The 12,235-nt window shown below is 41.9% G+C and overlaps 1 protein-coding gene across 5 annotated transcripts in view; it reads left to right on the top strand.

Annotated features, from left to right (window-relative positions):
• The window catches only part of Tprg1 (tumor protein p63 regulated 1), a 170,392-nt gene that overhangs the window by 38,855 nt on the left and 119,302 nt on the right, over positions 1-12,235 (top strand). For all 5 annotated transcript variants that reach the window (XM_074073549.1, XM_074073550.1, XM_074073551.1 and 2 more), the window contains exon 2: positions 1,498-1,722. In XM_074073549.1, the coding sequence (XP_073929650.1) occupies positions 1,507-1,722 (216 nt within the window). In that variant the 5' untranslated portion in view covers positions 1,498-1,506. The remainder of the gene's footprint in view (positions 1-1,497; positions 1,723-12,235) is intronic.

Genomic DNA, 12,235 nt, shown 5'->3' with positions numbered 1-12,235 from the left:
AAACTAAAGCAGATACCTTAAAGCAACTGAGGCCAATAGGAAAAGGGGACCAGGAACTAGAGAAAAGGTTAGATCAAAAAGAATTAACCTAGAAGGTAACACACACGCACAGGAAATCAATGTGAGTCAATGCCCTGTATAGCTATCCTTATCTCAACAGCAAAACCCCTTGTTCCTTCCTATTATTGCTTATACTCTCTCTACAACAAAATTAGAGATAAGGGCAAAATAGTTTCTGCTGGGTATTGAGGGGGGGAGCGGGAGGGGGTGGAGTGGGTGGTAAGGGAGGGGGTGGGGGCAGGGGGGAGAAATAAACCAAGTCTTGTATGCACATATGAATAATAAAAGAAAAATGAAAAAAAAAAAAAAAAAAAGAACATGGAGGCAGCTCTGAGAATGAGGTGGCATTCCCAGTTCCATGGTGAAACTGGGCACGAAACCTTGCAGGTAGCAGGCTCACTATAGAAATGTCAGGTAACCCACCTCTGCTTGAGAACAGAAGCCTGGGTTAGGTGCACCTTTCATGAAGTTGGTGTGTGCCTTTTGTTTTGGCTTGTTTTCTTTATTTTTACAACTCCGCATCCATTTATTGTTTTTATTTTAAATCTTATATGATCATTGTTAGCATCAAGAGAAATGGAAAGTACCTGTGAAGTTATGTAGAGGTAAATACTTTTGATATTAAAAAAATTCTTTTCAGATATTTTTAATCTCTGCCGTATTTTACATGTATATACATATGCAAGTACATTTATATTGTTTCTTTTCTTTCTGAATGATTTTGACAAATTTGAACAGCATTCATATTTCATTACTTACATTTTCCATAATAATATATTTTGAACATCTTTCAATGATAAAAGTATATTCTCATATATAATGACCACATTATATTTGACTAGATGACATGACATATTTTATTTAGCAAATTCTTTACTGATGGATGCTTAGCTTCACTACAATTTTTTGGCATTAGACAAAATATTGTGTGTTTAACATTGTTATTACATACAGTGGCTTTCTATTAGACACGCTGTGATGAACAAACATACATGTATATGCTTTGGGGCATTTGTCTAAATTTTTTCCTTAGAATAAATTTTTAGAATTGAAATTTTTTGGCTTAAAAATATGTTCAGTTCTAAGTGGTCTTGTGCCTTTTTATTACCCATGAAGCAGACATGAAGGTATCTTATCATTGCTTTTAACTCTTAAATAAGCTTCCTGTCTGGTGGGTTTCAAGAAGAATTGATATGAAATTTTGAACAAGAGAAATTGTCTAGTAATTATTTCACATTGTTTGTTTCTTGTTCAGATTCTGGTCTCTTGGAGTTAATGGCTCCTTTTCTCCTCCCAGAGTCTCTGCTTCTTCCCTCTGTCAAATTGCCCACATCACAGGTGGTATTTAGGAGTCTAGTGCTATTTCACTGTCTCCGTTAGTGCCTCTCTTTAGCTAACATGTGGCTCTAATGAGAGGACTGTTTCTTACCGTATTAGGCTGAAGAAATGTCAACAATTGGGAGCTTCGAAGGATTCCAGCCTGTGTCTCTGAAGCAAGAAGGAGATGACCAACTCTCTGAAACTGATCACCTGCACGAGAGTGACCCAGACAAGGACCCCACACTGAAGCAGATTTCAAGACAGTCAAGTGTGACTAAATCAACATTTTACCCAAATCCTTATCACCAGCCCTATGTCTCACGGAAGTACTTCGTTACACGGGTAAAATTGTTGGTGTAAAACTTCTTTAAAAAAAATCTTACTATTCTATATATCACATTTTTTGCCAAATGGTTGAACTTTTTGTTAATTATGTATAATAGTCACAGTAATTGTGATGTAGGTGTCCTTATTCCCATCGTACCAATGATGGAGATTTAGTTTCACAGAAGTAACTTTTGGTCTCTCCCACAGTGTCAGGGAGCCTCCAGCCTCTTTGGAGTTTGATCCCAGTCCTCTGTGGATGTTAAATGATTGGAGAACTAATGTTGTAAGCCAGATGCTGTGATGCATGCTTGCAATCCCAGCTACATGAAGGGTATAGGTAGGAGGATCACAGTACAAGTCAGCACTGGGCAAAAATATGAGACCTTATCTGAAAAACAACTAAAGCAAAGGAGGGCTGGGAGCGTGGCTCAAGTTGTAGAGCACCTGCCTAGCAAGTGCTAGGCTCTTGCTGAAAAAAAAAAGAAAAGAACTAATATTTTATGGATAGAAAATCTATAATGTAGCAGCAGCTGAAATATAAAGGTGTGAACCCACTATTTACTTGGAAAAGACACAGACATAGGTTGTAAAGTAGAAAGATTTGCTGAGAATGGGTTGAATCTCAGGGATTGGTGTTGGCATACTGGAGTTTCAATGTGGGAGCACTCACTTTAAGATCTCAATCTGTACTTACAGTCTGGGGTTGAGCTTTCTCATCTGTGTTGTTTAGCTGGGAAAGTAAATGGTTGAGGATGGTAAGATAAAAAATGCTATCTTAACCTTCTACCATTTGTATCAAGAGAAGAGTGCTTCATGGGTTTCTAATACCTTTCTTAGTTGAATTCTCTTTTCTACTTATTGATCTTCTTTCCCAATCCTTCAATGTTCTTCTTAACACAGTAGTTGTTAGCTACATCATGGAGGCAAAATTGAGGAGTATGCACTGTGGCAAGAGAGACTAGTTAATTTTCATGTGAACGTGGGGGTATCTCTTTGTTAAAAAATAGTTTTCAACTCAATATCATAAATGAGGGCCAAGAATTTGTGATTATTTACAAAACCTTAACTGATTTGGTAGACTAAAAAATATGTTTAAGATAAAGTTTTAACTAAATTAACTTGTGTGTGTGTGTATGTGTGTGTGTGTGTTTAAATATTACATAGACTCCTATTTGCAAGGTGCTTTGGTAGGTGCTATACCATGTGTGAGTCTGTATAACTGTTTTTACATATGTCAAGCTATAGTTTGCTTTCCAAAATATGTGAACTTTATTGAATATGCAAAGTTAACTTGTGAGACAGAAATACAAAGGAAATCAAAGCATCCTTTAGATTTTAATTGCCTCTGAAATGGATGATGTCAAAGTTTGATAAGAAAAACAATGCGTTTATATAGAATAAGGAACTTATCTTACAATTATGAGATCTGGCTGAAAAGTCTTGTAACTCTATTGTCTTTGCATCTGTTGCTGGTCCTGAAGTTGGTATAGGTCAACCAGTTGGCAGTTGGGAAGCAGGAATGGGGAATAGAGAATAGGGTATGAAAATACTGGAATTCCTCATGATAAAGTGGAACTCATGAGGAAAAACTGGAACCTGTGTCTATCTCCCACCAACTCCAACCTTGATTATGTGAATCAATTTTAGAATCTGGTGCTTTGCCATTGAGCCAGAAGTAGCAGAATCTTAGAGAGGAATTCAAACTGTAATGAAAGGAGATGTCAGCATCAGTGCTGCCCCTTGCCATCAAGTGAGCCAGGACTGTAGTTGCTGTACATGAGATGCCACAGTGAATACCACCTGAATTGGTCTTAACTAAGAAAAATGATTGGTGTTTCACTTCTCCCTTTTGAATCTTCAACAAATATCTCTTGTGGCCAACCCTAATTTGGAAACATACAGAAAAGGCAATTCTAGAAAATGTAGTTCCAACATAGCTAAATTAACACAGTCCAAAGCTACTACATATGTTTTATTATATATTTACATGATATTTTTATTTTTGTGGCTATGTGTAGATTATATAACTCACATTCTTCATATATTTAGTTCCCTGGTGCAATGCTGTAAAGTAGGAAGAGAAGACCTTACCATCTTTGTCTTAAGAGTGAATATATTAAAGTTTTAGAAGAATGAAGTCATCTTTCCAAATCATATGCTATTAGTAAAAGTGCTTCAGTTAGATTCTGAATCTTCTAACTGAAATTCCAATGCACTGCCTACCATGCAAAATTGAACTTATAGACACTTTGTTAGAACATTCAATGAGTGACTCCAGACAATGTAAAGAACATCTTTGATCCAAGATGGTGACCGGAACACAACCACAGACCTTCTGACCTCTGTGATCCAGGGACTTTGACAAGAAGCTGGAAACTTGCTTGAATGAGGTAAAACACCAGGGAAGAGCTGAAAGATCAGCACTCTGAACCCCTAGCTCCTGGGAGGCCTCTCCACTACACCATATACTAAAAGAATAGCAGGCGCTGCATGACCAGCCCTGCCCCATAGGCCCACAGAGCCGCTGCTCCATACACCATGGGATCTCTGATCCTCCAGCCCTGCTCCTTTGCCCCACCAGGGCTGTGCTAACCCAAACTCCCACCCCTCAGACCCACAGGATCTCTGTGGGATGAGCCCTTAAGCCAGGGATCCACAGACATTTACGATCTCTGCCAGTCCACCCCCCCACCCCAGGCCTGCACAGCCTTGCAGGAGCTCCATCTCACTGGGCTGCGTTCCCCAGTCCTGCACGATTTCTGTTTTGCCAGCCATGCCCCGAAAGCCTGCATAGCAGTGCACAATATTCACTCTGCAAGCCTGTGCCCCTAAGGCCTGCCAAGCCGGGGACCCACACACACATGATCTCCACTCTGCTCAACCGCGTCCCCCAACCCTGTCAAGCCAGGGATCCATAGACATGCACGATCTCCACTCTGCCAGTCTGTGCCCTTCAGGCATGCCAAGCCCACACTCCAAAGGTCCGCTACTTCACCTCAGCTAACGTCTTCCACCCAAAGGCCCGTGGGACCCCACCCACCATCCACTTGCCACAGGAAGGTTCCAAACCTACCTAAGAGACACACACAGACGGGTCTAGATGCTAAAGAACTATCATCAGAACAACTAAGACTGCAATTCTACTGCTCCAGAACTGGTGATTTTCTTTTTTAAATTTTAAATTCTTATTTTTTTCCCTTCTTTAAGGGATTTGTTGACTAGTTTACTGTTAATCCACCATCTCTACCATTTTTTTCTCTTTTCCTCTCTACTCTATTCCTTTTATCTTTCCATCTCTCTCTTTTTTATCCTTCTCTCTTGGTTTTGTTAGTATTAATATTGCTACCTAGCTAATACTAAATTACACATAGTTGAGGGATAGAAACTTTACCTAGTGGAAGTATGGGAAGAAGAAAAAGGGAAAGAAACTATTCCCCCCAAAAAATAAAGTACTGCAGGATTTAGAGCGAAATGAAGAAAACAGATAGCCAGTCCAGACTCCAACAAAACAAAGATAAACTATACCAAGGAACCCAAGGAAGCCCACAAGAACACTCTGAAAGAAGAAATCCTACAAGTAATTAATGAGAATTTCATGAAGCTGTTACTAGACATGGTCAACCAAAATGTACAGGAGGCACTCAAGAAATTCCAGGAGACAAAAATAAAGAATATGAGAAAACACAAAAGCAAATAAATGAAATCATAGAAGCCCTAAATAAATGCCAAACTGAAACTGAGACCACCACAGAGAGATAAATGAATTAAGATCAAAAATTGACAATAAAAAGAGGAAGTAACCCAAGATATGGAAAACCTCAGAAAAAAGAATGAAACAGAAATACAAAACAAAATGGAAGGCCATTCCAGCAGAATAGAACAAACAGAAGACAGAATCTCAGAACTTGAAGATGAAATGGAAATTAAAGGAAAACTGAAGAACTATCTGTTAAACAACACAAGACCTGTGAAAAGAAAATGCAAGAACTCACTGGCTCCATCAAAAGACCAAACCTGAGAATCATGGACATTGAAGAAGAAGAAGAGATGCCAGGAAAAGGAATTTGTAATATATTGAAGAAAAAAACAACAGAAAATTTCCCAAATCTAGAGAAAACTATGCCCATTCACGTACAGGAGGCCTCCAGGACACTGAGCAGACCTGACCAAAATAGAACTACCCCACGACATATTATCATTAAAACAACAAGTACAGAGACTAGAGAAAGAATATTGAAAGCTGTAAGAGAGAAAAAACAAATAACATACAAAGGCAAACCCATCAAAATCACAGCAGACTTCAGAACAGAAACATTAAAAGCAAGAAGAGCATGGAGTGAGGTCTTCCAAGCACTGAATGAAAATAACTTCAACCCTAGGATACTCTACCCAGCAAAACTATCATTCAAAATAGATGGAACAATAAAGTCTTTCATGATAAGCAGAAACGAAAATAATATATGACCACCAAGGCACCACTATTGATAGAACAATAATGTCGCCATTTTGTGAATCAGCCAAAATGGCAGCCCTGCCCTTAAACAAATTCCCATGCTCTAAGACAGCCCCACCCCTACCAGAGACTACTGCGCATGTGCTAACCTCCTTACCCTCCCCCTTCTATAAAAGCCACTGCTCGCCCAGGCTCGGGGCTGTGCCATCTTTTCCCCGACCAGCATGGCAGTTTGGACCTGCCATTAAACTTTGCTCTATGGACATGAGTTTTCTTGTGAGCTTTCTTTGAGAGCAGCGTTTTTCCTAACATTTGGTGCCAAAATCCAGGATTGGGTTGAGTTCCTGGCACTGACCTTGCTCTCCCGGCTTTCCTCCGGGATCTGAGCTGCTTTACCAGGACCCCTGATCCTCGAAAGCGCCACTCTCTCACTAGCTCACAGGGAAGTTCCTCCACCCCAGCATGCCTCCAACCACCATCCACCACCGGCCAATCTTCCCTTAGGGTCCTCTCTCCCTTGGTGAGTCCTCCTCGCACACAGAGCTGTGGTCTCTCTCTCATTTCCTCGAAAACCCTAGTGCTAGGTTGCAGCTTGCTCTCGTCCCGGGGAACTGTGTTCCCCACTAGGGACTGTGGACATCCCCATGGTCAAGATGTTCTCTCTGGAGGTTGTTTTCCACATTTCTCTCTCTCTCTCCTGAGGACCTGATATTTTGGGGATGCCCACCATATCTCTCCTCAGGTCAGGCCTTCACCATGGGAGTTGGACCGTCCCAAATTCCTTTAGACTCCCCAGTGGGATGTCTCCTGGCCAACCTTGGGCCCCTCCACCTAACGCCTGATCTTAAGCCACGAAAGCTCATTTTTCTCTGTAATCAGGCCTGGCCCCAGTTGGACAATGCCTCCAAATAGCCATTTAATGGCACTTTCCATCCCAATATTTTAAGGGATTTATACAATCTCTGTGAGCGTGCTGGTAAATGGAAGGAACTTTTCTACGTCCAATCCTTTCCCTATCTCTGCATCAAACCCTCCATCTGTACTTTCTGTTCCCCTGCGCAGATTCTATTAGCCTGTAAACCAGTTTCTAAATCAGCCAATTCCTCTCCCAAACCTCCTCCTTCCCCATGTAAGCAGACTTCTTGCACTGCTTAGCATAACTATCTCCTCCTATCTTCCTGAAAAACTTTCCCCTCCATGGAGTTAAGCAAGCCACTCCTTGCCAATTCTGGCCTCAATGTGGTTCCAGCTCTGGAGAGCTCATGCTCCCTTCCTGTTTGCTGAGACAAAGCCCTGGATTTATTTGGTGACTGGAGAGTGGAGGTTTCTTTCGTTTTGCTGAAAGCCTGCCAGTACCAATCAATGGGAGCAACCTACAGACACAGGTGATGGCTAATCCCTCAGGCCTGTGTCATGCCTCCAGGCTCTGCCTTTCCCTCCCTTACCTAGGATGTCAGCACAACTTCTGCCTCCTCCATGGTCCCACCACGTGTCCTTTGCCTCTGTCTGCCTTCCCCTCCCTGGGCTTACTGGGACCCTGCTCCCCATGAAAAACCTGTAGCATGGAACCTTATGACTTAAGTTATTCCAACTAGTTTGCCAGGCCTCTCAGTCTAAAGTAACTTTAAATCAGCCACTTTACAAAAAACTGTGGCTGCCATGCTCATGCTCTAACTCTGCCCCCAGAAGGGGAGGAGGGAAAGCAAACAGCCCACCTGTGCACAGGATGCAGGCTCCTGGACACAGCAAAAACACCTGCCATAGCTAGGAAAATCCATAGAGAGGATCCAGCAAATCCTGGACCGCCAGCCACACGTGGCGATGGCTGTGGCCCGCCACCACTTCCCCTAGAATAAACGCGTGCAGAGTACACAGGGAGGGGGGAAGGGTGACAGGCTGCAGGATCAGGCCTAGGCAGTCAGGGTCATTTGACCCAGGTGTGTGTGGAGGGAGTGGTGCCTTACACAAGTCTTGCTCCTAGTCCCACCTCACACCTCAGGGCATCAGACCCTTGTAAGTCAATTGTTAGCTCGAGGTTATAGTTCCAAAAATAACAAAATAGACATTACTGTGGTCTCTAAACTTCTCATTTAGAATTTTCTATACCTTTGGCCTCAGCATAAATTTTTCCCTCCAGATATTAACACTAGTTGTCCCGTATGGCACTGTTACTGGCCTGAAATGCCCTCTGAATGCCCTTCACTAACTTTACAAATGATTTCTTTGTTAAAAGACAGCCTTTATTAAAGAGGCTGCCTGCTGTTAGCTAAAAGACAGGATCTTAACGTTTTGTTCTTTCTAGATGGGACCTGCATCTTCCAGTCTTCTGGCTGGTAGATGTTGGAAGCTTTGTACTGAGGCCTGGCCTCAGTATGCCTTGGGTGACCAAGAGAAGTGGCCTTCACAGGGCTCCTTAAATTACAAGAGACCTTTTCTATAAAAGTAAAAAAAGTAAACTGAGGTCCCCTATACAAATTTCTACCTTCTAAGTCACTGCAATACTCAAAACCTCTTAATGAGTGCTTCCTTCTTTAACAGGCAATGGTAGGAAGAGGACAAATCGTATGTCCCCTTCCAGTTATCAGATCTAAGGGAAATTTTAAAATATCTAAACAGCTGTACTGATGCCCAAATACATTCAAGCCTTTATCTCTGTGACTAGACCAGACTCTTATCTCATTAGAAAAGCAATGGGTTCAGGCCCAGGCCGCTCAGGTTTGAAATGATTATATGGCTGAAGCAGTAGAGTGCCGCTTTACAAGCAGAAAGTCCTGAGTTCAAGCCCAGTACAGCCAAAGTAAAAAAAAAATAATAATAATATTTGGGGCTGAGGAAGTAGCTCAATGGGAGAATGTCTGCCCAGCATGTGCAAAGCCCTGGGTTCAATTCCCCAGCATTACTAAAAAGAAAGAAAAAAAATGGTAAAGAAGATAAGTGGCATTAATGTCACTTCAGCCATCTCATAGTAGAAAAACGTAGTTTAACCTAGACCAGATCTCTCATTCTTCAAGTGAGGAAACTGAGGCCTGGAACAGTTCAGACACTTGCTCTCCAGAGTGTCAGGTGTCAATGTAAAATAACAACTTTACTTTACAGCAACAACCTTTCAGAAAGCATACCATGGTGGACTCAGAGTCACAGGTGAGAGAAGTTCTCCTCAAAGATAAATTTCTAACAGTCAGTCCCAGGTATTTGTTAAAAAGGTCAGACTGGGGCTGAAGGGAAAAGTCATTGAGCCAAGTAACACAGCTAGCCATGTCTGTATTTATGTCTATGTCTGTATGTCTGGGACCTTCCTAACAGGAGAGAAAAAGGTAAGAGACACCATGGCCTCATTGCTGCTCTCAGAGAGGGCCCCACCCAACTTGGGCCTGTATCCTGAACTTGCTACCGTGGTGGGCAGGAGGGGCACTTCTGCAGAAAATGCTAAGGGGGGACAGCCCGGGAGACAGCCCCACCCCCAACCAGGACCCTGCCCTCTGCAAGGGTAACCACTGGAGGTCTAAGTGCCCCCTGTCACCAGATGGAAGACGAGGTGCCACCTTCCTATGGATTGATGGGTCCAAGCCTCCTGGCCACACTCCACTTCTTGGCATCAATGTTGAGGAGCCATAATGGCAGAAAAACAAAAGGTCATTTTCCTCCTAGACAGTGGAGACTGTTTCTCTGTTTTACCTTTTTCTCCTGGTCCCCCATCCAATGACAAAAGTTATCATTCGGGGCAAATCTGGCCAGCCCCTAGAACACTAGTTTACCTGGCCTCTGGCCTGCTCTTGGGGAGACCTCTTCTTCTGTCACTCTTTCTTCATAGTACCTAAAACTCCAGTGTCCCTGCTGGGACAGGATTTACTAGCTCAATTAAGAGCTCAAATTCTGCCCCCCCCCCCCCCCCGCCCCGGCAGCTATCTCTGCTGCCACCTCCTTCAGGAACAAAGAGATTCCATAGCGTGGACTGATGAGATGAGTGTAGGGTGAGCCAGGACAGCCCTCCCTATTCAAATAAAACTCAAAAATCCCTCAGAGTTTCCACACCTAAAACAATATCCCCTCAAGCCTGAGGGATGATGAAGCCTTATGCCTCTTCCTAAAAACAATAAGGGCTACTAATTAGATGCTCCAGCCCCTATAATAAATTTAAAATTCTTATAAAAGTTAATTTTAAAATACAAGTTACAAAGTAAACAACTGAAAAGGATATAGATAGGTAATAAATGTATTTTTTGAGACATTAAAGGAAAAAACCTTTTTTTTGGATGAGAAAGGATTTTTATTTTTTTTACTTTTTTTTTCTTTTATTATTCATATGTGCATACAAGGCTTGGGTCATTTCTCCCCCCTGCCCCCAACCCCTCCCTTACCACTCACTCCGCCCCATCCCTCTCCCCCCACCCCCTCAATACCCAGCAGAAACTATTTTGCCCTTATCTCTAATTTTGTTGAAGAGAGAGTATAAGCCATAATAGGAAGGAACAAGGGTTTTTGCTGGTTGAGATAAGGATAGCTATACAGGGCATTGACTCACATTGATTTCCTGTGCGTGTGTGTTACCTTCTAGGTTAATTCTTTTTGATCTAACCTTTTCTCTAGTTCCTGGTCCCCTTTTCCTATTGGCCTCAGTTGCTTTTAAGGTATCTGCTTTGGCTTCTCTGCGTTAAGGGCAACAAATGGTAGCTAATTTTTTAGGTGTCTTACCTATCCTCACCCCTCCCTTGTGTGCTCTCGCTTTTATCATGTGCTCAAAGTCCAATCCCATTGTTGTGTTTGCCCTTGATCTAATGTCCACATATGAGGGCGAACATACGATTTTTGGTCTTTTGGGCCAGGCAAACCTCACTCAGAATGATGTTCTCCAATTCCATCCATTTACCAGTGAATGATAACATTTCGTTCTTCTTCATGGCTGCATAAAATTCCATTGTGTATAGATACCACATTTTCTTAATCCATTCGTCAGTGGTGGGACATCTTGGCTGTTTCCATAACTTGGCTATTGTGAATAGTGCCGCAATAAACATGGATGTGCAGGTGCCTCTGGAGTAACAGTCTTTTGGGTATATCCCCAAGAGTGGTATTGCTGGATCAAATGGTAGATCAATGTCTAGCTTTTTAAGTAGCCTCCACATTTTTTTCCAGAGTGGTTGTACTAGTTTACATTCCCACCAACAGTGTAAGAGGGTTCATTTTTGCCCGCATCCTCGCCGACACCTGTTGGTGGTGGTGTTGCTGATGATGGCTATTCTAACAGGGGTGAGGTGGAATCTTACTGTGGTTTTAATTTGCATTTCCTTTATTGCTAGAGATGGTGAGCATTTTTTCATGTGTTTTTTGGCCATTTGAATTTCTTCTTTTGAGAAAGTTCTGTTTAGTTCACTTGCCCATTTCTTTATTGGTTCATTAGTTTTGGGAGAATTTAGTTTTTTAAGTTCCCTATATATTCTGGTTATCAGTCCTTTGTCTGATGCATAGCTAGCAAATATTTTCTCCCACTTTGTGGGTGTTCTCTTCAGTTTAGAGACCATTTCTTTTGATGAACAGAAACTTTTTAGCTTTATGAGGTCCCATTTATCTATGCTATCTCTTAGTTGTTGTGCTGCTGGGGTTTTGTTGAGAAAGTTCTTACCTATACCTACTAACTCCAGAGTATTTCCTACTCTTTCCTGTATCAACTTTAGAGTTTGTGCTCTGATATTAAGATCCTTGATCCATTTTGACTTAATCTTGGTATAGGGTGATATACATGGATCTAGTTTCAGTTTTTTGCAGACTGCTAACCGGTTTTCCCAGCAGTTTTTGTTGAAGAGGCTGCTATTTCTCCATCGTATATTTTTAGCTCCTTTGTCAAAGACAAGTTGGTTATAGTTGTGTGGCTTCATATCTGGGTCTTCTATTCTATTCCACTGGTCTTCATCTCTGTTTTTGTGCCAGTACCATGCTGTTTTTATTGTTATTGCTTTGTAGTATAGCTTGAAGTCAGGTATTGTGATACCTCCTGCATTGTTCTTTTGACTGAGTATTGCCTTGGCTATTCGTGGCCTCTTGTGTTTCCATGTAAATGTAGCGGTAGATTTTTCAATC

This window comes from Castor canadensis, chromosome 5 (assembly GCF_047511655.1).
Source record: "Castor canadensis chromosome 5, mCasCan1.hap1v2, whole genome shotgun sequence".
Taxonomy (NCBI): Eukaryota; Metazoa; Chordata; class Mammalia; order Rodentia; family Castoridae; genus Castor; species Castor canadensis.
The sequence above is the reverse complement of the archived record's forward strand: the minus strand, read 5'-3'. Positions and strand labels throughout refer to the sequence as shown.